Raw genomic sequence first — 26,212 nt, forward strand, 5'->3', positions numbered from 1 at the left:
GTTCCCCTTCAAGCCATTCAGCATCCTGATTTGGAAATATATTGCCATTCCTTCAGTGTTGTTGGGTCAAAATTCTGGACAGCATTGTGGATGTACTTACATCAAATGGACTGCAGCAGTACAAGAAGGCAGCTCATCACCACCTTCTCAAATACAACTGGGGATGGGCAATAATTGCTGACCGAGCCAATGAAATACACATCCCATGAACAAATATTCAGTGAAGAGTATTTTTTAAAGTTTCTTGGTAGCAATGTCTAAGATAACAATATAAGAGACACACAATAGAAGACGACTTGAAGTCGTCTAACTCAAATTCATAATTGAAACATTCTGCAGTTTGAAGTAAAATTGAAAGTGATACATTAATAAAATAACATTAATAAAAGTTACTATTGCGAATACTTAAAATGCACAGAAACAAAAATATTTTTTCTTCAAATCATTTTTCTTTACTTTTTTATGACTCAGAAGAAATTATAATAGTGCAAACACTCAGTATAAAATTTATAATTAGAAATTTACGTTCACATTAAACATTTCCATGAATATTATCCACTTTTAACATAAAAGGTAGAACAAGTATTTGATTCTTTAGGTCATTCTTACAGTTCCAAAAGAGACTGAAAGATATTCTACAATATTCAAGATGCACATAAAAATAGACCCGTATTTAAATATGGAAAATTAGCAAGCTAATTACAGTTTAAAAAAACACATAGCAGTGTTTTTATTTGTGTGATAAAGCATAAAATAAATAGTCTATAAAACATCTGACATACTACATAGGCCACAATGTTTGAAAAAAATGTTATTCCCCAACCTGCTTCTCCCACATTTAGAGCTGCAATCTTCATTATATAATGCCCCTACTGACTATGTTGTGAAAGTATCAGAACAGTGCATCCTTTAATCTCTACAGTGTTCAATATATATTGTCATAGCTGAGTTTTATTGCTACAGAGTAATAGTATTGGCGCTTGGGGACAAAATGGTAAGGGCAGGTTTTCATTATTCAGCGAGTGCTCTTTTACTGTAAACTGCCAGTAAACTTCTTGCAAAGGTTACCTAAAATTAGTGGGAGTTCTATAGCTTTGATATTTGATAAATGTGGATATGTGTTAGGCAGAACAATAGAAGGAATACTACAGCTTTTACAGCATGTCAGTAGTCATGCTTACATAAGGAAAACTATGTTATAAAAATTAATGAAATATTCATCTGGCATGTGCTTTCTCATAGGTCATACACAATCCATTACATACAATAAATTCGTACAGAGTATGATATGAAAAAGGCAGACTTTGAAAATGCTATATATATATATATATATATATATATTTGAAAAAGAACACAAGTAAGGCAATATTATATGGATATTTTCATAATGTCAGAACCATCCATTGGCCACTGAAGTAAAAGTGAGTACTAATTTTAGAACTCAAAATGATGTGGGAAAATGTGTTCTGTACATTTAGAAAACATGCAGAAACTGTAAAATATACAAACTAGTTATGATTGATTCAGACTTCCAAGATTCATTTTATTTAGAAAGATAATTCTCTATTCCCGAAATGTAGTTCTTTGCTTCTTCTAACAGATAGTTAGCCCTTAATTTTCACTCCAAGAATTGCACTCGTAACAATACCCAAAGTTTAATCTTTGGTTCGATCATAGCGATTCTTGGCGCTGATGACCCACATGCTCCTGGGGATTGCTCTCGGCAAATATTCCTCTTTTCAGTGTCTGACTTCCAAATGCCGACTTGGAGAGATCAGTGCATCCTGTCATCATTAACTGATTTCCACCCAAGTAACAGCACAAGGTTAAGCTTTAAATTTTTTAATGCCAAAATTCATTATGCTTGCTCAACAACTGGTATGGGTGGAAGATAGTGTACAGATTGATTTGTTTGCATTGTAGATGCCTGGAGTGCTCCAAGTCCAGCCTTTATTGTGAAGCTGGCTACTGATGACACTGAGGGACAGCTTGCTGCCAGTTTCGCTCTTCCATCTGGATATAATTTTCTGACTAAATTTGTTGAACTTATTTGTGGATTTGCATTAACTTTTCCTTCAAGGAAATAGGTCAGCATTTCTCCTTTTCCTTTAACGCTGACTTTGCCGCGACAGACAAGCTCATAATTATTTTTATTGAGCATCCGATAGACATCTTCTGTTACCTGGAAATTAGAAGTCAGGCACATATTATGCATCACACACATTTCAAAAACTCAGTCACTCACGCCTCAGCAAATAATCAGGAAACCCTGAAAACATTCACAAGACCCATGCAAAAGTGGACGTTTATCAGACAGCATAAACAGAACGTCCAAAAACAAATGAGTTGAATTCATTCAGCTGAGGTCTGGATAGAGTGGATGTGGAGATATTTCCATTAGTAGGCGAGACTAGGAGCTGAGGGCATAACCTCAGAGTGAAGGGTGACTTTTTAGAGCTGAGATGAGGGGGAATTTCTTCAGCCAAAAGGTGGTGAATCTGTGGAATTCACTGTTGCAGAATACTGTGGATACCAAGTCAGTGTGTGTAGAGACAGCGTAGGTTCTTGATTAATAAAACAATCAAGGTTATGGAACAGGGAGAAGGCAGAAGAATGGGGTTGAGAAATGTATCAGCGCATGATCAAATGGCAGAGCAGACTCTAATGGCCTAATTCTCCTCCTGTATGTTATGGTCTATGCAATTCAGTGCAATATATCCTTCATGCTGGTCTGTTTTCCTGAAGGGCCTTGTAGTCACAGAGTCATACAGCACAGAAACAGACCCTTTGGTCCAACCAGTCCACGCTGAACATAATCACAAACTAAACTAATCCCACCTACATGCTTCTGGTCCATATCCTTCTAAATCTTTCTTATTTACATACCTATCCAAATGTTTTAAACATTGTAATTGTGCTCACATCCACCACTTCCTCAGAAAGTTCATTCTATATGTGAGTCACTGTGTAAAAGAAAAAGCCCCAAATATCTTATTAAATCTCTCTCCTCTCACCTAAAAAATGTTATCCCTCGTCTTGAAATCCCCCATCCTCTAGGGAAAAGACACCGACTATTAATCCTATCTATACCTCTCATGATTTTATAAACTTCTATAAGTACACCGCTCAACCTTCCACATTCCAGTTAAAAAGGTGCCAACCTATCCAGCCTTTCTTTATAACTCAAACCTTCCATATCTGGCAATATCCTGATAAGTCTCTTCTGAATCCTCTCCAGCTAAGTGATATCTTTTCTATAACTAGGCAACCAGAACTGACTTAGCACTCCAGATGAGGCTTCACCAATATCCTCCTCGGCAAAAGTGAGGACCGCAGATGCTGGAAATCAGAGTGTAGATTAGAATGGCACTGGAAAAGCACAGCAGGTCAGGCAGCATCCGAGGAGCAGGAAAATTGACGTTTCGGGCAAATCCTGATGAAGGGCTTTTGCCGAAACGTTGATTTTCCTGCTCCTTGGGTGCTGCCTGACCTGCTGTGCTTTTTCAGTGGCACTCTAATGTAGACTCACCAGTGTTCTTATGTCCTCAACATGACTTCCCAACACCTATCCCTGTACTCAAAGGAATGAGCAATGAAGGCAAGCGTGCTAAATGCTCTTTTAATCATTGTCTATATGTGAAGCAAACTTCAATAAATTATAAGACCATAAGACCATAAGACATAGGAGCGGAAGTAAGGCCATTCGGCCCATCGAGTCCACTCCGCCATTCAATCATGGCTGATGGGCATTTCAACTCCACTTACCTGCATTCTCCCTGTAGCCCTTAATTCCTTGTGACATCAAGAATTTATCAATTTCTGCCCTGAAGACATTTAGTGTCCCAGCCTCCATTGCACTCTGTGGCAATGAATTCCACAGGCCCACCACTCTCTGGCTGAAGAAATGTCTCCGCATTTCTGTTCTGAATTTACCCCCTCTAATTCCAAGGCTGTGTCCACGGGTCCTAGTCTCCTCGCCTAACGGAAACATTTTCCTAGCGTCCACCCTCTCCAAGCCATGTATTATCTTGTAAGTTTCTATTAGATCTCCCCTTAATCTTCTAAACTCCAATGAATACAGTCCCAAGATCCTCAGCCGTTCCTCATATGTTAGACCTACCATTCCAGGGATCATCCGTGTGAATCTCCGCTGGACACGCTCCAGTGCCAGTATGTCCTTCCTGAGGTGTGGGGACCAAAACAGGACACAGTACTCCAAATGGGGCCTAACCAGAGCTTTATAAAGTCTCAGTAGCACAACAGTGCTTTTATATTCCAACCCTCTTGAGATAATTATGCACCTGAACCTATATGTTCCTCTGTTTTACAACACTACCCAAGGTCCCACCATTAATTGGCTAAGTCCTATCCTGAAATAAGTGCATTAAGCCTGAAAGACTAATGATTTTGGGGACCATTTGGCCAAAAATAATATTTAGAAAGCCTCTCTTAGCAGTCCTTACTTTCTGTCCTTAAATGAAAACAAGATGTACATTCGTTAGTTTAGTAGCAATTGCTGTCTGCATCAGAGGTGTTGGGTGCACGGTTTAGACTCCACACCTTCTCAGCAATCCTCAAAATTGGGTGCCTTTCTAATATTCAACAAGGGAATAAAACAAGAAGATGGTCAGAAAAAAAGGGTCAGCAACAATTCAAGGCAGGAGCTTTAGACCCCCAAATAGTGGGACCGACTTGTAAGAGTTTAAAAACAGCAAAACAGTCATACTTGGGGACCTCAACTACCCAAAGTTTGCTTGGGATATAAATAGTGTGAAAAATAGAAAACTCTTGAACTTCATTCAAAAGAACTTTTTTTCACAAACACATAACAAGCCCAATGAGACACAGTGCAATTTTAGACTTTGTCTTCAAAAGTGAAGCTGTGCTAGTGAATGAAATAGCACTCCATGACTTTTTTGCAATAGTCATCATAATACAATTGACTTAGCATCATTACTGGAAGGGACAAAGATAGAACAGAAGTAAAAGTTTTAAATTAGGGGAACACAACTTTTACAAAGTTGAGGGATGATCTTGCAAAAGTGCACTAGCTACAGCTATTTGAAGGAATGACAAATCAATGGGAGGCATTCAAAAACATGATTCTAATGACATAGGGTATATATGTCCTCAGGAAGACAAACAAAAAAGTGGTATTGTCAAACCAAAAGGCACCTAGCTCTATTGAAGCATCCAGGGTAAGACAAAGCAGAACAATTGAGCTAATGTCAATTTCAAAATAGCAAAACTTCCTTCCATTAAGAAGGTTAGAGGGATATAGAAAATACAGGGTGAAGTGAAATGGGAAATTAGGACAGCAAAGTTAGGAAATGTAAAAGTAAGAAAAATTCAAACATAACTGATCAGTACATTATAAGCATAAGGATGACTAAGGGAATGGCAGGGGCTATCAGAAGTCCTTATGGTAATTTGTGTCTCACTTCAAAATATTTGGGCCGGGCTTTTAATGATTTCTTTGTCTTTACAAAACAGTGTGTTACTGCAGATATTGTAGTTAATGGAGTGTGAAATATTAGATGATTAAACATAAAGAGAAGGAAAGTACCGGAGGGACTGAAACCTTAAAGGTGAATAAGTTACCATGGCTGGACCCGAAGCTTTTAAAAAAATCTAAGGATGAAAAAATGGATGCACTGAGCATCATTTTGCCATCTTCACTGGGCACAGATGAAATATTATAGGACTGGTGGTCTGCAAATGTTGCACCTTTATTTTTAAAAAGGAGGTAAGCCATGTATTTTTTGGCCAGTCAGTTTTCCTGGCAGTGGGCAAATTACGAGAAACAATAGCAAGAGGATTAACGCTTACTGAGAAAGGCATGGAATAATCTGGGATAATTAGCATGATTTTAAGGGAAGGTCATGTCTTAAAAGCTTATTCTTTTTGAGCAAGTAGAAAACAAAATTTTTGAGAATTGTGTCGTGGACATGATCTACATGGATTTTAGGAAGGCATTTCAAAAGGTTCCACGTGGCAGAATAACAGAAGAATTAAAGTAAAAATTAAGGGGAATGTAGACAGTTTGATCCAAAATTGACTAAGTTACAGGAAATAAAGGTAAGTTTCTAGTTGCATTCCATAGGATTTTTGTTGAGTGTCTTACTGTTTGTGGCACATATTAATGGTATAGACTTGAATGTGGAAGGAAATTTGATTAGGAAGTCTACAGATACACAAAAATTGACCATGTAGTTGACAGTGAAGGAGTTAGGTGTTGACTGAGGTTTGATTTTGGTTGATTTTTGGTGGAAATGTGACAAATAGAATTCTGTTTGGAGAAGTGTGAAGTTATGCATTTGGGCAGAACAAGCAAAGCAAGAGAATGTGCAATAACTGGGAGGATATTGGGAACAGTGGAGCAAGTGAGAGACCTTGAAGTGCCTATTCACAGGCTCCTGAAGTTGGCAGGACAGGTAAATAAGGCAATAAAGAAAGGATATGGGAAGCTTTCCTTCACTTGGCATGGTACTAAATACTGAAGCAGGGATTTAATGCTGGACCTATAAAAGATGCTGGTTAGATCACAGTTGGTATTTAGTGTATTGTTTGACAGAGAGTACAGAGGAAACTTACACAAGAAAGTTGGCAGAATATTTACAAAAAAATTGTAGCCATGAGGAAAAATAAATGGTCTAAGGTTGTTTACCTCATTTGAGGTGTACGAAATAATGAGTGGCTTGGATACAGTGGACAGGTAAGATCTACTTTGCCTGGTGGAGAGGCCAGTCACCAAGGGCACAGATTTAAGGTGATTGATAGAAGAATTAGAGGGGACATTCAGAAAAGAAGTTTTCATTCGAAGGAGGTGGGTTTCTGTAACTCACTTGGTGGTTGAAGAGCAAGCCATCAACTGTTTTAAAAGTAGCTGATCTGCACCTGAAGCACTGTTAACAGCACGGTAATGGATTGGAATGGACAGCTAGATTAGTGGGTTGACAATGGGCAACTAGTTTATACAGCTAGTGCAAACAAAATGGACTGAATGATCTCTTTCTGAATTTTGCATGATTCTGTAAAAATAAATCACAGTAGTTTAAAACTGGAACAAAAGAGAAAATTTCACCCTTCTGTATTAGTATTAATATGATCTGAAAGATGTGAAAGAAATTCAAAGCCACTTATTTTAATGTTAAACGCAAACCAACGCAAGGTAATATCACCAGAAACTCAGATTATATGTACAAATAAGATGATGTAGCAGTGGAAGAGGGAATTCATGATGTGCATGGCACCCAGGGTGTGAGCAAACTAAAAGCACAGATGTTCTTGGATATGTATATGTGAGGCTTGCAGTTTGTGCAGAGAAATAACTAGTTGCAGACCCTATGGCTACACACCAAAACATGAGAGAAACATGATTTCTGTTAAACATGTTTCAGAAGATGGTCACTTCACAGTTCAAAGAATTAACCATGAAAAATATTGACAAGAATACCAATGGAAGAATTTCTGAAATGGTAATATAAAAACTGTGGCTCATTTACAAATCAAACGTACAACAAAAAACTAAGACAGTATCACTCAGATCAACCTTTAGAAAGTGAAGTCACATTAAAGATCAAGAGTTCAGTGGTATCAGTTTTACAATTTCTCCTGCTGCCAAATAAAATATAATGGAAATATAGCAACTAAGTGATGGTATAAAAATAAAGTTTATTTGATTTTTAGGACACTATATAATTCCTGAGAAAGGAAGATGTTAATCAGCTGAAAAGAGTTCTACTAAAGGTAAGGTAAAACTTACTGGTATTCGTGCTTCCAAACAGGGTGTATTCATTGGAACATTTAAAGTGGTAAGGCAATGGGAACAGGTAAACAAATCAAAAAGTAAAAGGGCTCCTTCTTAAAATGTTAGTAGAATTTTAATGTGAGTCAAGTAAATAGTAAGAGTAATGGAAATAACATATAAAGAATTGATAGGTATGTTGAGGAATCTAAAAGGGGCCAGGACATTGATTTCAAAGGTATTCTGCATTAGGGGATTTGAGGACAATGGACATATTTATATTTAGTACCAAAAGTTCTATATGAGGTGATCGAAAAGTATGAGTAAGAAATATATTCTTGGAATCAGCATAATGTTCTGTTTTCCAGAAACAGTTTTCATTCTGCAAGGTGCCTACACTTAAGTTCAGCATTCATTGTCAAACACCAACTATTCCACGTGTGGAACTTTAGACTGTTATGCAATTTTATAAATTATTGGTACGAAGAGTAGCAAATTGGTAATTGACAGTACAGGTCGCTCTGCTAGAATGCGCGTTTTGCTAATGCAAATTCACTGTAACATGATTGACGAATCGGGGGTGCTGTTTCTAAAGAGCAAACTCTTAAAACGTGTGTTGGCTGTAATGTGATTACATCGCCAACACTTTAAGCACTGTTTCTAAAGTGCAACTTTTCTATAATGCAGGGTTGCAACTATCCCGTTATAGAAGAACTGACTGCAAGATGTAAACCCTGACCAGGAAGTTAAAGGAGCCTATTGTTCCACATCACCTTTTCATGGCAATGCCCAGCCAATTAAAATTGACTTATCGACCAATCAACACCTTTTCCCTTGTTGTGTTGATTGTTGAAATTGTTTAAAGTTTGGCATCCTTGCGTTTGTCCTGACATACACAAGACATAAAGTTTTGGCAACATGTTTATATTTTCAGTGATATTTAAAATATGGAGATTTTATTATTTATAGTACTGAGGTGAATTAGACAAAATTAAAAAAAAGTTGAGGGTTAAAAAACATACCTCATTGAGGAAACATTCTCCCTAGATTTCAAAAAAGTATGAATCAAAAGATATCATGTATTCAATTCTGAATTTCCTATAGTGCTTTGTAAGAGCAAATTACTAACTTGAATTTTGCCTTGAACCCCCGTACTATCCATTCTGCTGGCAACGTTTACAGTGTTTCCCCAGATGTCGTATTGTGGCCGCCTTGCTCCAATCACACCTGCCACTACAGGTCCGACATTTATACCTGCAATGGTGGAAAGAGACAAGAATGTTGTGTTGAAAATCTGAATGTTCAACTTTAATTTTACAAGCTTTAAGAAAATAAATGCTACCAAAAACAGGCAGGAAGTGACAGTAGATCCTTCAAATGCAAATGAAATAAAGCTAATTTCATGTAGCATATTATTTTTGGCCAAATGTGGTTTCCAACAAAAACAATACAAAGACATAAAAAAACACTGAATAGGGATACAAATACCTTCTGGACCTCACACTCTATAGAGCAAGTACAATCTGCAATATTACATTCTTCTCAGATGCATTTAAGCATTGAACCCCTACAGTGCAGAAGGTGGTCATTTGGCCCATTGAATCAGCAGTGTCCCTCTGAAGAGCATCCCATTCAGACCCATAGAATGCTTTCATAACCCCAAATTTCCCATGGCCAATCTACCTAGCTACACATCCCTGAACACTATGGACAATTACAGTTGGTCAATCCACCTAATCTACACATCTTTGGACTGCAGGAAGAAACTGGAGCACCCAGAGGAAAACCATGCAGACATGGGGGAAGAATGTGCAAACAGTCATCCGAGGCTGGAAGCAAACCCAGGTCCCAGTGCGCTGAAGCAGCAGTGTCAAATATTGAGCCACCGTGCCCCATCCCTAACTTTTCCAGATAATTGTTGCAAGAAAAGTGCAAGATTTTCACTATCTTCCCAGTGTGGCACTGTGGTTATCACTGCTGCCTCACAGTGCCAGAGACCCAGGTTCAATTCCCGCCTCAGGCAACTGTCTGTGTGGAGTTTTGCACATTCTCCCCGTGTCTGTGTTTCCTCCCACAGTCCAAACATGTACAGGCTAGGTGAATTGACAATGCTAAATTGCCCATAGTGTTAGGTGAAGGGGTAAATGTAGGGGAATGGGTCTGGGTGGGTTGCGCTTTGGTGGGAATTGTTGGGCCAAAGGGCCTGTTTTCACATTGTAAGTTATCTATCTATCTATCAGTCAATCAAGAAAATAAAATTTGGATTCTTTGACCAGCAACTGTCTAAATTAGTTGGGAGGAATTTTACGGTGTTAAGCATTAATATTCGTATTAACTTGCATGGCCAAATCGACAGTATAGACAAACTAGGCAGTCGCCTAGAAGACTGAGCTTTAAGGAGTGCCAAATTTGTGATTTCAAAAACCAAATAAATAAAGGTAATATTTAATTTTAGACTTCTCTCAGTTCTCTGTATTGAACGTGGGTGGTTTGGGCAGGGGCTGGGGCGGATTAGAATTTCCTACTTGCAAGTAAACTTCTTCCTTCTACCTTCAATTAATTCAACAATGAATAGCAAACAGGACATTAACTTCTATGCGATTAAGTTCTAGTCAGACTGCATCTTTAGTACTTCATTCACTTTGGACACTATACCCCAGGAAGGATGTATTAATCTTGGAGTTAGCACAAGACTGGTTTCACCAGAATGTTATCAAGCTGAAGAAATTAAATCCTGCTGACTGGTATAACTAGTCTAGGCTTATTTTTGCCTGTAGTAGCGTTTTAAGTGATGCTGCTAAAGTGTCCTCTTTGGTTGATAGTGCAAAGTGTTGCTGAGAAATTGGCTAGTCAGGAGATAGGCGCTCCAATGTTGCAAAAAAACCCTTTAACAAGCATGTTACCCATTATTTAACATATTTCTGCATCTCTTTCTGGATATTTAACAAGCAAATTAATTCAATAATACGGTGTGAAGGAGTGTGTGCTGTCAGCCATATTAGATGCTTGGTGCTCACTTTCTTAGTGATAAATTAGGGATAATGCAAAGAAATTTTATTCACAATGACTGCTGGCATGCAATTTGACAATGTAGGGCTCAGCATTGTATTGAGCTTCACGCAACAGGGATATGCACATTCAGTTAAACACCCGTTCTTTCCAGAAGGAATCATTGGCTAGCAAATTGAAATGGCAATCCTGTTGGAACTTCTCCCTTTCACAACTTAACGGAAATTTATAAATTTACTCAACAGAAGATTAATAGTTTGCAATTGCTTTTCATTTGTTACATTTCAGGAGAAATTTGATGGATGTCTATAGTTTCATCTTTTTCTATGACACTTCATAATGTTTCTTTTTAAACTACCAAGCAGATGGTTCTTTTAAATTCATGCTGCACATAGCATTTATGACAAATACAAAAAAAAATCTGTTTGAGCATTTCTATATACAAAGTCATAAATATAGACAATGTTAGTAATGTGTATTACAGAGATTTATTCACTTAATTACAAAGTAAATTATCGTTATTGATTCTAAGACAACTACTTACCAACTCTTAAGACAAAGTCATTGTATGATTGATAGTTGATTTCATCTAGAACATCAAACATTTCAATTGCAAAATCTGCCAGGGTACTCAGATGGGAATAAATCGATCGTTTTGCCTGTAGTTTTAAAAAAGATGAAATATTTTCAAAATGGTCAGTGCTAATATCTCTATTAAAGTTACAGTTAACAGCACCAGATATACAACTATATACCAATAAGAAAATCACATGCAAATCTTTTGAGACATTGCACTTGATAAAACTGCTAATTTACTAAATACATTCAATTTCTTCTTTAGTTGAGATTGGATAAAAAGGGTTCATGCATGGGATGAAGATTAATGTTGTTGATTTCTTTGATTGTGAGCAGACAGATTTGTTGACTTAACTCACAGATAGTTCCATCAATTCAAATGAGTAGATTGTCCTCTGACCAAAATCTGGAAGGTTCCAGGGAGAAGATTCTGATCAATTTAAATATTTAAACACTTGTGATTTTATTTTTGCAGCTCAACAGCTAATATAGTATAAAAAAAAAATTGCTGGAAAAGCTCAGCAGGTCTGGCAGCATCTGGGAAGAGAGATCAGAATTAACATTTCGGGTCTGGTGACCCTTCCTCAGAACTGATGGGATCTAGGAAAATGTTAGTTTATATGCAGAAGATAGGGTGAGGGGAGGGGATAAGAAGTAAACAATAGGTAGGGAATGAGCCCAAAGAGAGAAAGGAGCAGTTGGACAAAGGAATAGATAATGATATGGCTGGGAAGGGGGAATAAGTGTTAACAAAAACTGTTAGTGGCTAACAATAGGTAGTGTGTAATGGCAGACCATGTGATAAAAAGGTCTGGTGTGTAGAGTTGGGGCATAGGACATGAGAGAGTTCAAGCCTTTAAGTTATTGAAATCAATATTGAGTCCACAAGGCTGCAGGGTTTTCCAAGTGGAAAATGAAGTGTTGATGGTGTTCCAGCTTGCGCTAACTTTTGCTGGAACACTGCAGCAAGCCTGAGACAGAGATATTGGTCAGGGAACAGGGTGGTATGTTAAAAAGTGGCAGGCAACTGGAAGCTCATGGTCATCTTTGTGGGCAGAATGTAGATGTTATGCGAAGCAGTACCCAGTCTATACCTCATTTCCCCAATATAGAGAAGACCACATTGTGAGCAGCAAATGCAATAGACTAGATTGTGTGAAGTGCAGATAAACTGCTGCTTCACCAGGAAGGTATGTCTGGGCTCTTGGATACTAAGGAGGGAGGAGATAAATGGGCCAGTGTTACACCTTCAGCAGGTTGCAGGTGAAGGTGCTATGTGGGGTGCGGGCAGGGGGTGGTATTGGGAGTGAAGGAAGAGTGGACCAGGATGCCGCTGCTGCGGAAGACAGACACGGGAGGGGAAGGGAACATGTGCGTGGTGGTGACATCTTGCTGGAGGTGGCAGAAATGGCAGCTGATGATCTTCTGGATGTGGATGTGTGTGGGATGATAGCTAAGGACAAAAGGAACCCTATTGCTGTTTTTGTTTGGGGGGGCGGGGGGGAAGACAGGGGGTGAGGGTGGAAGTATGGGAGATGGGTAAGATCCAGTTGAGGGCCCTCTCAATAGCGGTGCTGGGGAATCCTTAGTTTTGGAAGGAGGTGGACATTTCCGAGGCTCCCTTGTTGAAGTTGGCCTTGTCGGAACACATGCAACGGAGATGGAGGAACTGGGAGAATGGAACAGAGTCTTTCCAGGAAGTAGGGTGCGAGGATGTATAGGCCAGGTAGCTGTGGGAGTCAGTGGGTTTATAGTGGATATTAGTGGCTAGTCTATCCCAAGAAATGGAAACAGAGATGTCAAGGAAGGGAAGAGAGGAGTCAGAGATAGACCAGGTGAAAGTGAGGATAGGGTGTAAGCTGGAAGCAAAATTGATTAATTTTTCCAATTCCAGATGAGAGAGAGAAGAAGAACTAATGATATCATCATTATCAGAGAAAGAGTTACAGATGGGGACTGGAATAGGACTGGAACAAACCCCATGAAGAGACAGGCAAAACCGGGGCGCATGTGAGTAGCCATGGCCACCCCTCTGACCTGAACAAAATGAGAGGAGTTAAAAGAGGGTGAGGACTAGCTTGGTGAAGTGGAGGAGTGCAGTGGTGGGTGGGAATGATTCAGGCTTTTGCTCCAGGAAGAAGTGGCGAGCCATGAGACCGTCCTGGTGAGGGGTGGACGTGTAGAGGGATTAGACATCCATTGTGAAGAGGAGGCGGCTGGAGCCTGTGAACTGGAAATTCCAAAACTGGTGTAAAGCAGCAGAGGAACCATGGATATATATGGGCAGGGACTAGACCGGGGAGAAAAGACTGAGTCGGGATAGGAAGAGATGAGTTCTGTGGGGGCAGGAGCATACTGAAATAATGATCTGCCTGTGGAATTTTAGAAGGAGGTGAAAGCAAGCTGTGCAGGGCTGGGAGATTATCACTGGAGGCAGTGAGGGGAGATCACCAAATAAAATGAGGACAGTGACTGTCGTTGATGCAATGGCCTGATGTACCATGGGGTGTCGTGGTCCGGGGGGAGATAGGAGGAGGTATCTGAGAACTGGCACTCAGCTTCTGCAATGTAGAGGTCAGTGCGCCAGACAACAACTGCACCACCCTTATCGGCAGGCTTAATGACAAAGTCAGGATTGGATTTAAGCAGTCAGATTGGAGGGAGATAGGTTGGATTGGGTGGGGAGAGGTGGACAGAGAAATTGAGATGACCAATATCATGTTGACTGTTCTCAAAGGAACAGATCGAGGGCAGGTAATAAGGTCGGAGGGTGGGGTCCAGGTGGAGGGAGAGTATTGGAGCTGGGTGAAGGGATGGGACAGGGAGAGGTCTCATATCCAAAGAAATAGGCACAGAGGCGAAGATGATGGAAAAAGAATTTGATGTCAAGTCTAACCCGAAATTCATGAAGGGGGGACATATTTACAGCATCCGCAGTTCTTTTGGGATTTTTTAAAGCTAATATAGAGCATTGGCTTTCTAATATCTTAAATTAGTCCCCAAAATTTAATATCATCATAACATTTAACAATCAGAATGCTGCACAAGATATCGGCACTGATGTTCCTTTACTTTGACCTTGAAGCATGCCTATTTACTGGCTGAAAAATAAAGAAAAAAAGAGACATATCAGATTTCTGTTTCCTTTGTACTTTGTGCATTTTCACATCTCCGAGGAGCCAGAATATTTTTCTCTGAAACTGGAGGATGCATTCAATATGATTCAAGTGAAAGCAGAGGGATGTCAACATGTCTCATCTGTTCCCAGCTCTCTTCTTCGATTTAGAGGTTGAACTGAACCCTCTTGCACGTTCAAAAGCCTCCCCAAACACTAAACAGGTAGGTACTTTTTTTTCCACAGCAATTAGGATTATTTGAACACATCAGCAAAATTGTATATATGACTTTCTACTATCCATTTCATTAGTAATGAATGTGAATAATTGAGGCTCTAAAGCAGATCCTTGTGGGACACCACTGGTCACAACCTCTTAATTTGAGTACGTATCCATTATCACTACTTTTTGTCATCTGCCATTCAACCAATTTCCCAGCCATATCAGTAATTTGCCTTCAATTCTGTGGGTAATTATGCTGAATTTTATCAAATGTCTTCTGGAAGGCCATGTAAACAACATCCACAGACATTCCCTAGTCCACTACCTTAGCCACCTCTTGAAAAATTCATTGAGGTTTGTCAGGAATGAACTACCTGTCAAGAATATGCGCTGGCTCTCCCTGATTACTTCCCTGAAACTTTTCATGGCGTTCAGTTATCCACACCCATAATAACGGACTCCAACAACTTCCACACCACAGATATTAGGCTAACTGCTCCATAATTCCCTGATTTTCCTCTTTCATCCTTCTTACAAAAATAGAGTGACTTGTGCAATTTCCCAATTCAGAGGGACAACTCCTGTATCTAGGGAATTCTGAAAGATTATAGTTAGAGTGTTGACAATATGTTCCATTATATCCTCTAACATCCTCAGATGGAAATAATCGTGTCCTGGGGATTTGTTACTGTTTAATTTCATTAAATTTCTCATTATCAATGTTTTACTTACCTTAATTCTGATTAGTCCCTGCCCCTGATCCAGTATTAATTTCCTCAGAAGCCTCAACAAGCTATCCTCATTTCTAACTGCAAATACTGAGGCAAATTACTCAATATACCTGCCACTTCCCTGTTGTCATTAACAATATCTTCACTTTCAGTCTGGGTCTGACCGTCTGCTTTCCCTTTGTGTAACTATAAAACTTCTGATCAATTTTAATGTCTCTGACAAGTTTCCTTTCATAAACCCTTTAGTAGCTCTTATTAAGATACTTCGTGGCCCTTCGCTGGTTTTTTATATTGCCCATTCAGCAAGATTTGTACTCTTTATTGCCTTTTTGTAAGCCTTTTCTTTTAGTTTTATGCTGTCTCTTATCTCTTCAGTTACCAAGGTTGTTTTTTCTGTGAAGTGGAGCTTTTCTCTCTCAGGGGTATAAATTGTTTTTTGTGTTAAATGTTTCTTTAAACATCCTCCAATGTTCTTCAGCTGTTTTCTCCATGAGCAGATTTTCCCAGTTTACTGTGAATAGTCTCTGCTTCATATCATTAAAGCTCATCTTATCTAAATCCAGAACTTTAGTCATTGATTAATGCTTTTCACTTTCAAACACTGCAATGAACTCAAAAATGTTATGATCACTATTGATAAATGTTGACCCACAATTAGGTTACTAATTAAATTAGTGGGCAGCACAGTGGCTCAGTGGTTAGCACTGCTGCCTCACAGCACCAGGGTCCCAGTTTCGATTCCAGCCTCGGGTGACTGTCTGTGTGGAGTTTGCACATTCTCCCCGTGTCTGCGTGGGTGTGCTCCGGGTTCCTTCCACAGTCCAAAGATGTGCAGGTCAGCTAAATTGGCCATGCTAAATTGCCCATAGTGTTAGGTGCATTAGTCAGAGGGAAATGGGTCTGGGTGGGTTACTCTTCTAAGGGTCAGTGTGGACTGGTTGGGCTGAAGGGTCTGTTTCCACACCGTAAGGAAACTAATCTAATCCCAGTACATTTCTCATTTCTAAATCTAATATTGCATATCTCCTCGTTGAAACTAGGATATAGTGCTGTTAGAAACTAACGCAGACACACTCCAGAAATGTACGACCTTTCTGAAAGGTGCTTATCTATTTCTCCAAATCTATGTTAAAGTTAAAATCCCTCATTACTTCTGTTCTACCCTTATTTCTGCATTTACGCAATCCAGCATTTTGGGGCTGCTTCCTGGGGGTATGTTCACAACACTATTACCTTTTAGATCTTTTACTGTTCCTCGGTCCTACCAATAGGGTCTCAGATGGATGCTTTGCCTCATTATGTCCTCCTTCACCACTGAAGTAACTTTGTTTCTAGTTGGTAAGCCTACTCCACCCCATCTGCCATTTTCTCTCTGAGCTGTGAACTTGCAACATTGTATATTCAGTTCCCAATCCCTACCATCCTGCAGCTGTGTCTCAGTATTGGCCACTGTATCATAATCTCTCATTTGAATTTGTGCCTACAACTCTTTTAATCTGTGCATTTGTATACAGAGGAATCTCGATTATCCGAATATCAATTATCTGAATTTTGGATTATCCGAAGAAGATCTCAAGGTCCCGTTAGAAACATTACATCAAAGAGGTGTTTCAACACTGACCGTGTCTTTTGTTTACAATGATTAAAAATGAACTCGGCTTATTGAAATGCTGCTGAGAACAGGGCTGGACATCGATGGGAGCCCAGGTACCCGCCCTCTCTCTCTCCCCACACTTCCCCTGGAGTTCTACACAGGTGTGTACCCTGAACGCCCCTCCTTCCCCAGATAATCCATCCAACATTGTCCTGTACAGGGTAGAGATGGAACCTGTCAAAGTGTGTGTGTGTGTGTACACGCTATTTTGAGACTCAGCCCCCTCAAAGGCAGCAGAAGTTTTACTGTTGGTGTCCAGTCTGGCTGGGCACGGACAGCGGGCGGGTGGTTAATGGGGTTGGGTGGTGCACAGGGGGATGGGGGCAGGGCAGACAGGGGTGCAGGGGTTCACACGTGGTGTTATGCTGCCTCATCTCCTGAAATGTGGCAGGTCCCTCACACACAAGTGTGTGTCTGCTCAGAAACAAACGGTGAGACAGAGAGAGGGAGCAAGGCAGGCAGAGCGAGGAAAAAGGAAACCAGAAAACTCCGAGCCCAGAGGAGAGGCATTGAATCAATTAAGCAAATAATCAATTTTCTGAACGAAATAGTGCCCACCCATCTTATTTGGATAATCGAGTTCGCTCTGTATAGAACTTTCATTTCGGTTATACACTTAACCTGATGCCTTATTCACCTGTTTATTATTTCTCTCTTTCAGTTTAATCAACAAACTTTTTATAATGTTCCCATTCCTTGCCGTATGTGAAGTAAGATTCCTGACTATTTCTTTAGTATGCAATGATATTTGATTTTGAAACAGTGTGGACGACCCTGAAGTTCTCCCCAGCATTTACTGGGTTTACACCTTTGTGATCATCCTGCCCAGCCTTTCCACTGGGACATTGATGCCACATTGGTTCAGGTGAATATAAAATTTTCTTTCACATGATTTGAAGAGAGAAATGACATTCTTCTGATGTTCTGACTCATACTTATTCATTGCCAACTGCACATAAATAGATTATCTCATCAGTTAACCATAAAGTGCTTTGATATGAAAGATGTTTTCTGAATGCTAGTTTTTTTTTCTATATCATACCCACTGAGGAAAATTACTTACAGGATAAAGTATAGGCAGTCCCTGGGTTGTAAATGGATTCCATTGATTGCAAGTTGATTTATGCAGAAATTGGAACACAATGCAGCTGTTTCTAAATATGGGAAATGGTTGTACGTTGCATCTTTAACGTTATATTCAAGTAGCAGATTACATCCATAAGTATTAGTATTTGTAAGTTGGACATTCATAAATCAGGGACCCCATGTATAGCCAGGTACCAGACCGCTGAAAAAAGTTTTACTTCCTCTGTCTATTTATTACCTCAGGATATCCCAAAGTATTTCAAAGTAAATGAATTACTCCTGAAGTTTAATTATTGTCCTTTTGTAGATAACAATAGTGAACAATTTACTCCCAGCAAGGATCCAAACAACAATGATATAAATTATCAGTTAATTTGCAAACAATGAAACAAATGTGGATGCTGGAAATCAGAAACAAAAGTTAGAAAGTACTGGAAAAAGTCAGCAGGTCTGGCAGCATCTGTAGAGAGAAAGCAGAGTTTACACTTCAGGTCCAGTGACCATTCTTCAGAATTGCTCTGTTCCTTACACTTAGAATCATATTTAATGTTCCTGTTAAGGTAGATATTTAAATTACATAAAATTTACTGAACAGAATCAGACTATTTTTCCCAATTGGGGCACACCAGTCCAGGTAAAATTGGTTAGTTGGTCTTGTGGTATGTTTTGTGAACTGTATCTTTGAAAACAAAACCAATCCATTTGAATACAGAGATCCCAACTTATGGATATTCCATCTGTGAACATTCATACTTACGAACGAGATCCCATACAGGGGTGTAACTGTAAAGATGCAACATACAAACAATGCTTCACAGTGCATTGTCCTGTATTGTGTTTTAACTTGTGTACAACTCAACTTGCAAATGGATTCCAAACCAGAACCCATTCATAACCGGGGACTGCCTGATTTTGAGATAACTCCTGGTTACTAATTTGTAGGACTCCGACCTGCTTAATGATGGTGTTGTTTTGTATTTAATCAAAAGGATATCGGAGGTTTTAGCTTGCTTAACATCATTTGAGCTAATTAAGACTTGTTTTGTTTACATTTTATACATTGGAATTTTTGAGGCATGACAACATTAGTTGCATGACCTTTAATTAGGAAGATTCATCAGTAAGCATCATCAATGCTTGCATGGAATAGCAATTGCGTATTCCAAAAAAAATTACAGGAATCCTTTTATAAGGGAGCTGGATTAGATACAATTTTAAAAGAGGAGGGTTAGGTTAAACTAAAAAGAAACATCTGTGGAACTATAACACAAGAGAGTAAATGACTGAAATATTATATGTAAGATATTTTTGTTCAGGCAAGTTTGGTGAATTTAGTAATTGGAGTTCCTTTGATAACCTCCGCAGCGCAGAAGAAACTGGTTATTTGCCCTGAAGATGTTATACAAATTAGAGAGAAAATTACCAATAATATCTGTTCTGACAGAAAGACTGCGTTAATTGAAAGTTTAAGTGGCTGTTCTTGGTGCATGATTTCTTTCGCTCTGGTATCCTTTTTGTTATAAACCACATTGAGCTGTTTAGCTGAAGGAGATTCCATCAACAGTAAAGTAAGGTCAATGTGGTTTATGTTGAAGTAATCTATTATCACTTGCTGTCTCCTTTGTTATGTGAAAGCAATGTATAGAATTCTGCTGTATACTTCTTCGAATTTGAATGAATAATATTAGAAAATCTGCATTTAAATATCTCAGCTATATTTAAAATGCTATCAGTGAAATTACCTTCCATGTACCAAATATCTCCATGTCTGAAGGAGATAGGTTTCATATCAACAACTTGACTAGCTAATTTTTGATCTTCAGAAATTTCAAGTTGCAGTGACTGAAAAGCTAACCTTCATGCTTGGTCACAGCCTTTTAAAAATAAACGTGGAAAATAATAATGCCTATTTCTAAACTGACTGCTGGGAGTAGGAAAGCAGGATGCAAGGTACAGATTGAATGCTTCGAAAAATATAGATTTAAAAAATATAAAATGAAATGGGATGGGAGGATGGAATTAAGACTGAAGTTAAAAATAAACACGATGGAGCCCAGGAGGAAATCAGGCAAGCAACATATATATTTCATTGTCTCCAGTTCTTTAAACTTCAGTGATGTATTTGTTCCAGAGCAGTTTTACTACTCTTACATCACATAGGTAAATTGCACCATACATGATCATAAAACCAAAGGAAGACTTGTTTCAACAGTTTAAGAGGGAATACTTGGGACATGATGTTACATTCCTTGTCAAGCTTTTGGATCAAATCAGGGTCCTGACCAGCTTTGTTTCGTCAAAAATCCCATGAATTGGATCTTTGGATAAGTTGACTGAAGAGACAAACGTATGTCAGATGCAGTATAATGTGGATAAGTGTGAGGTTATCTACGTTGCTAGAAAAATAGGAAGGCAAATTACTATCTGAATGGTGATAAATTGGGAAAGAGATGAGATCTGGGTGTCCTTGTTTACCAGTCACTGAAAATTAGCACGCAGGTGTAGCAATGAAGAAATCAGATGGTAAGTTGGCCTTCACAGCGAGAAGATTCAAGTATGGGAGCAGGGATGTCTTGCTGCAATTGTCCAGGACCTCATTGAGTCCATAACTTGAGTAATGTGTGCAGTTTCTGTCCCCTTATCGGAGGAAGGATGTTCTGGTTTTGAGGAAATGCAGCAAAGGTTTAGCAGACTTAATCTTGGAACAGCAGTACTGATGTATGAAGAGATACTGGATCAGTTAGGACTACAACCACTGAAGTTTAGAAAAATAAGGTGGATCTCACAGAAACCTATAAAATTCAAACAGGACAATAGAGGGTACATACAGGAAAAATGTTTCCATTGAACAGGGTGTTCAGAACCAGGGGTCACAGTTTAAGGATATGGACTAGGCAATTTAAGACTGCAGTGAGGAGAAATATTTTTACCTAGGGAGTGGTGAGCCTGCGGAATTCGTTGCCAGAAGGTGGTTCAGGCCAAAACACTGAATGCTTTCAAGGAAGAGTATAGTTCTTAGGGTTGAAGGGATCAATGAGTATAGAGAAAAGCGAGAACAAAGTACTGAGTTGGAAGATGATCCATGATCACATTGATTGACAGATCAGGCTCAAATGCCAAATGACCTATTCTTGCTCCTATTTTTTATGGCTCGCTGTTTTGGAGTTAGCTAATTGACTGCGATGGCAGCTTCCCAAAGCTGAAAGGCAAATTGGAGTTAATTGGATGTAATAGAGGTAACCATCTTAAGATGCTGCATCTTTAACACACTCGGAAGAAAGGATTGACTATGGTAACCAGTGTGGAAGAGTTCTGACTTCACAGGACAGCTAGAGCCTATGACTATGGCCAGATAGCTGAAACAATCAGCATCTTAGATCCATTCCACAGCTAAACAACACCAGCAGCTAAACTGCTCACAAAGCTATGCATAGGGTATATAAGTGGAGTAGGAGATTGTTTTAATTAGCTTTAAACTGCTCTATCCCCCTAACCTCCCCCAAGCCACCCAACGAACCTTTAACAAAATTGTTTGGGGTGCTACCAGAAAACCAGCACTGCAGATGATAATGTTAAATTTTTCAATTTTACATTTACCTTGCTTTCATTGGAATGAGAATATAGCATTTTCTAGTTATAGCTGGAATTCTATCCAGAATAATGGAGTTTTGGAAAGCTGATATACAACACAGACAAGATAAAAACACAAATTTGAATGTATTTCTAATGTAATAATCACAATGAAATATGCAGTCACACAAATGAGAGACATTACCATTATACGAATAATCTAGAGGCCCAGGCTAGTGTTCAAATTCCACCAGAGCATCTGGTGGAATTTAAGATATGCAAAATATTAATAAATCTGTAATATAAAGCTAGTATCAGTAAATTATGATTAAAATATTATCAGTTATTATTAAAAACTCATCTGCTTCACTCATGTCCTTTATGTCAAGAAATCTGCCAACCTTCTTCAATCTAGGGGCCAACGAGTTTTGACAGAGAGGAGGAAGAATCCTTCTCTAAGAGGGTACAAATTCGTGGAATGCTTTACCTCGGAAGGTAGAAGAAGCTGGGTCAGTAAGTATATTCAAGGCTGAGATTTTTAATCAGTAACGAGATTCCCAGTTATGGCTATAAGGCAGTTGAAAATGAAGTTGAGGGTTATCGAATCAGCCATGATCTCATTGATGGTACAGCAGACAGTACTGGGCTGAATAGTTTACATTTCCTCCTGTGCCTAATGGACAGCAGAACATAGCAATGTGACTAAGTTGTAAATGCCATATGAAAATGTGCAATTCAGGGTGGGTAACAAATACTGGCTTTGTCAATGGCATTCACCCCCCTGAAAGGATGAAGAGAAAAAAAACTTACAAATGACAATTAATATGTGACGAAAACATTGAAGCTAGGTAATTCTCATACACAAATGAACTGGATCATTGCTCTCACAGTGCTAACAAATCACTTCAATTTAGAGTGGTACGGTGGCTAGCTCTGCTGCCTCACAGCATCAGGAACCTGGGCTCGATTCCATCCTTGGGGTGACTGTCTGTGAGGAGTTTGCATATTCTACCCATATTTCTGCTGGGTGTTCAGGTTTTCTTCCACAGTGCAGGTTAGGTGGATTGGCCACGCTAAATTACCCAATGTCTGGGGATGTGCAGGCTTGGTGGATTAGCCATGGCAAATGTGGGGTTTATGGTGGGAAACTGGGTCTTCGGTAGGATGCCCTTTGGAGGATCAGTGCAGACTCAATGGACCAAATGGCTTCTTCTGCACCATAGGGAATCCATGATTGGCAGAATCTTGCTGTATCAGAGGCATGAGGCCTGGAGGCAGTGGGAAACTTAATTATTTGGAATAGAGAGGCATGAGAGTCCTACCATCTTTCTGCTCTCACTGAAATATAATTCGCTGAAAAAGCCCAAGCTTGACATTCCTATCCTGCAGCCAGTTGAGGCTCTTATGTGATCTCTTACTGACCACTTAAGAACCATTTAAGCCCCTATTCCCAAATTGGCTGGTATGGGGGTGAGGGAGGGATGTTCTTCTTGATGTGCATTAATTTGTGCACAAATGACGTCATGGGGCAGGGATGGCTGTTCTGATCCACCCCTTTGCCCTTACATCTGACCCCATGACCCTCCCTTCACTGCCACCCCAAGCCTGCCCAACAATCCTCCATGAAACTCTCATCTTCTGTAGTTGCTTTTCCACCCTGGGGCATCATATAGTCAGCAGCAGCCTCCTCCATTGTACTGCTATGTGCCAGCGCTGATGGCCACTTATTAGTTGGCAGCACACGATGGCCATGACTTCATCCAGTGAGGTCCTCATACAAGGAGAAGGCCCATCAATTACCAGCTCAGAACCTGATTGCTCTGTCAGATTTCATATCCTAACAGGTCTCAGTTTCTTTCTGTTAAATTCTTCCACTTACAGACATAGTTTGAAGATGGGAAGATACTAATCACTGTTTGCATTTTGACACATGTACATGAACAATTGATACTCCTATTATGATAAAATTTCCACACAGTTTATACTGAAACTCTGTGAACTTATGTTACATTGTTCAGCTTGTCACAAACAGTTTGTTGTATCCAAGGAAGCACTGGAAATTAAAGGTTGGATTTAAATAAGCAATAAAAGCTGGGCAATAACCATATCAGATTTTTAAGAACCTGTTCTTCTCAGCTGAATCATGACAATAATTGCACTTACATCAAATATGCTTCAGGTTTTTGGTTGGGTTTACAAGCTCAAGAACAAAAGAAATGCATCACATTCTTTGGATTATGGAGTCTTCAGATCACCCTTTGAACCAGCAACAAGAATGCAGACATTTCAAGCTGAATTGGCTGTTTATTGTAACGGAGTTTCAACTTGTCAAAACGAAAAGCATTCATTCTCAATCAGTTGGGCATGGATGTAATGAAATTTTGTTTAATGTAAAACAATTTGCCACTGCGAAAGTGTGTTACTGCTAATGTTAAAAAAAACTGAGGGCAATATACTTTTTTTTAGTAGATACAACATGCTTACTACAGATTGTAGCCCACATATCACATGCTGAAATTTAATACATTTAGACTTACATAGAAGCGCTTATACTTATACAATTTAAATGATGGAGGTGTTTATTTAACACCATATTTAATACATTGTTATTCCTAAAATCAGTCTTCAGTAATCTAAGGAAAGACTGTAAGGGGATAACCATAACGTAAATCAAGGCACCACTGCTCCAAACGCTGGGGCTTTGGTGGGCTGGGATTGAGGAGGAAGGAGTCCTGAGATATTAACAGGGGACTTTATAATTAGGGACAAACTTGATCTCCTCTGCATCCAATAAGGAGACTTCTGAAGAGTCTGTTACCTACCCTGTGCCACAGTTAAGAATATCTCACCGAAGCTGGAGAGAAATTGGAATTGAAGGGAGTAATCCCAGTTGTTGTAGTCCACAATGGAACAACGGGAAGGGGAGGGAACTGCACAATGGTAATGCCACTGTACTAAATCGAAAACCCCAAGTTAATGTTCTGGGGACACGGGTTTGAAACCATTGTAGATGGCAACCAATATTGACTGTCATAAAAACCCATCTAGTTCACTCATATCCATTTGGGAAGGAAATCTGTTATCCTTATCTGATCTGGTCATATGTGACTCTGGATCCACAGCAATATGGTTGACTCTTAACTGTTAGGATAGGCAATATCACATAAGCCCACATCCCATGAATGAATAATAAAAAAAAGAATGACAAATGTACAACAGGTTAGACATCCTGTTGAAAGAGTATCTAAATTTAGGTTCTGAATGGAAAAAACATGACCTTAAAAGCATGACAGATACAGTCTGCTTAGAGGCAAGAGGCTTTTAAAATAGAAAGGTTTCACGTGTCGTTGCAAGTTTGTTGGGTCAAAAGGTCTGTTTCTGTCCTGTACTGTTCTTTGTAAAACAGGACAGGACAGCCTAGCAAAGAATACTGTCAATCAGGATTTAACTCACAGAGAACTTGTTGAGTTTGAGGACAGGAATCAAAGAAAACGTTTAGGCAAAATGTGAAAGAACTTATCAAGGACAGAAAGGCAGTCAGCGTTCTTTGGAAGGAGTTCTTGGAGGATTTTCTCAACTGTGACTCAATGCTCAAAAGAATGTGCCATTGAACACATTCCACAACAGGCTACCTACCACTATCCTAGCTAACATGTGGCTAACCAAGCCATCTAAGGCTAGAAACCAACAAGGGGACTAGAGCAGACTGCTTCCTTGCTGAAATACCAAAATAAGGAGAAATGTGCGCTTGGCATGAATATCTGACCCCACTTCCCATATCTGGGAAGAGTTCAGCAGGCTAGGAGATTTTGGAGAAGCTTTAATTCTGACCATCTTCAAAGAAGATTAGATTGAATGTGGTATAAAGGGGTCTCCCTGCTCTCTGACACATGAAGGTCATCACACAAATTCTCCTCAATCACCTTCACGCAGCAGCTCATCCAGGAGTCACAATGTGAGTTCAATTCATCTGAAGGCACAGTGGTCATAATGTTCACAGCAAGACAAGTCCAAGAAAAATGTAAAGACAACAATGGTCTTTATAGACAGCCACCTTAAACTTCATAAAGTCCTCAACCTCACAAAGACACTTGTGAATTGGGAGAGATATGGAACAACCGCCTCATATTATTCCCTCTGCTGCATAGCAATATGCATGCTCTGTTCCTCACTAATGGGTCCATCACAAACCAATATATGTGTCCAAATTGGGGTCAAACAACATTGTGCCATCACACAGGTATTCTTCTCCAAATTTCTTGCTGTAACACTCCATCTCCATGATGTTTCCTACTTTAATGGTGTTTCTCTACAGGATGAATGCGAAACTGTTCAACCTGTGTTGTTGCCAGTCCAAAACCAAGATCAGCCCAAATGTAAATTGAAAGGTCAAACTCCAAAACATCACTTATGTGTATGTAAAGGTGTATGAGAAAGGCCCTGAGTTAACCATTCACAATTCAAAGTTTCTCTACCAGCCTGCTCCCATTGTGCAACACTA

General features: G+C 39.4%; 1 protein-coding gene across 3 annotated transcripts in view; it reads right to left on the reverse strand.

Moving 5' to 3' along the window:
* Positions 1 to 427: 427 nt before the first annotated feature.
* LOC122549912 (adenylate cyclase type 1-like) overlaps positions 428 to 26,212 on the reverse strand; it is a 290,855-nt gene continuing 265,070 nt past the window's right edge. For all 3 annotated transcript variants that reach the window (XM_043690132.2, XM_087987226.1, XM_043690134.2), the window contains 3 exons: positions 11,301 to 11,415; positions 8,877 to 9,001; positions 428 to 2,182 (listed from right to left, as the gene is read on the reverse strand). In XM_043690132.2, coding sequence (XP_043546067.1) covers positions 1,859 to 2,182; positions 8,877 to 9,001; positions 11,301 to 11,415 — 564 coding nt within the window. In that variant the 3' untranslated portion in view covers positions 428 to 1,858. The remainder of the gene's footprint in view (positions 2,183 to 8,876; positions 9,002 to 11,300; positions 11,416 to 26,212) is intronic.

The sequence above is a fragment of the Chiloscyllium plagiosum genome, unplaced genomic scaffold (assembly GCF_037043375.1).
Source record: "Chiloscyllium plagiosum isolate Xiang-an unplaced genomic scaffold, Cpla_swu_hap1 HiC_scaffold_5, whole genome shotgun sequence".
Taxonomy (NCBI): Eukaryota; Metazoa; Chordata; class Chondrichthyes; order Orectolobiformes; family Hemiscylliidae; genus Chiloscyllium; species Chiloscyllium plagiosum.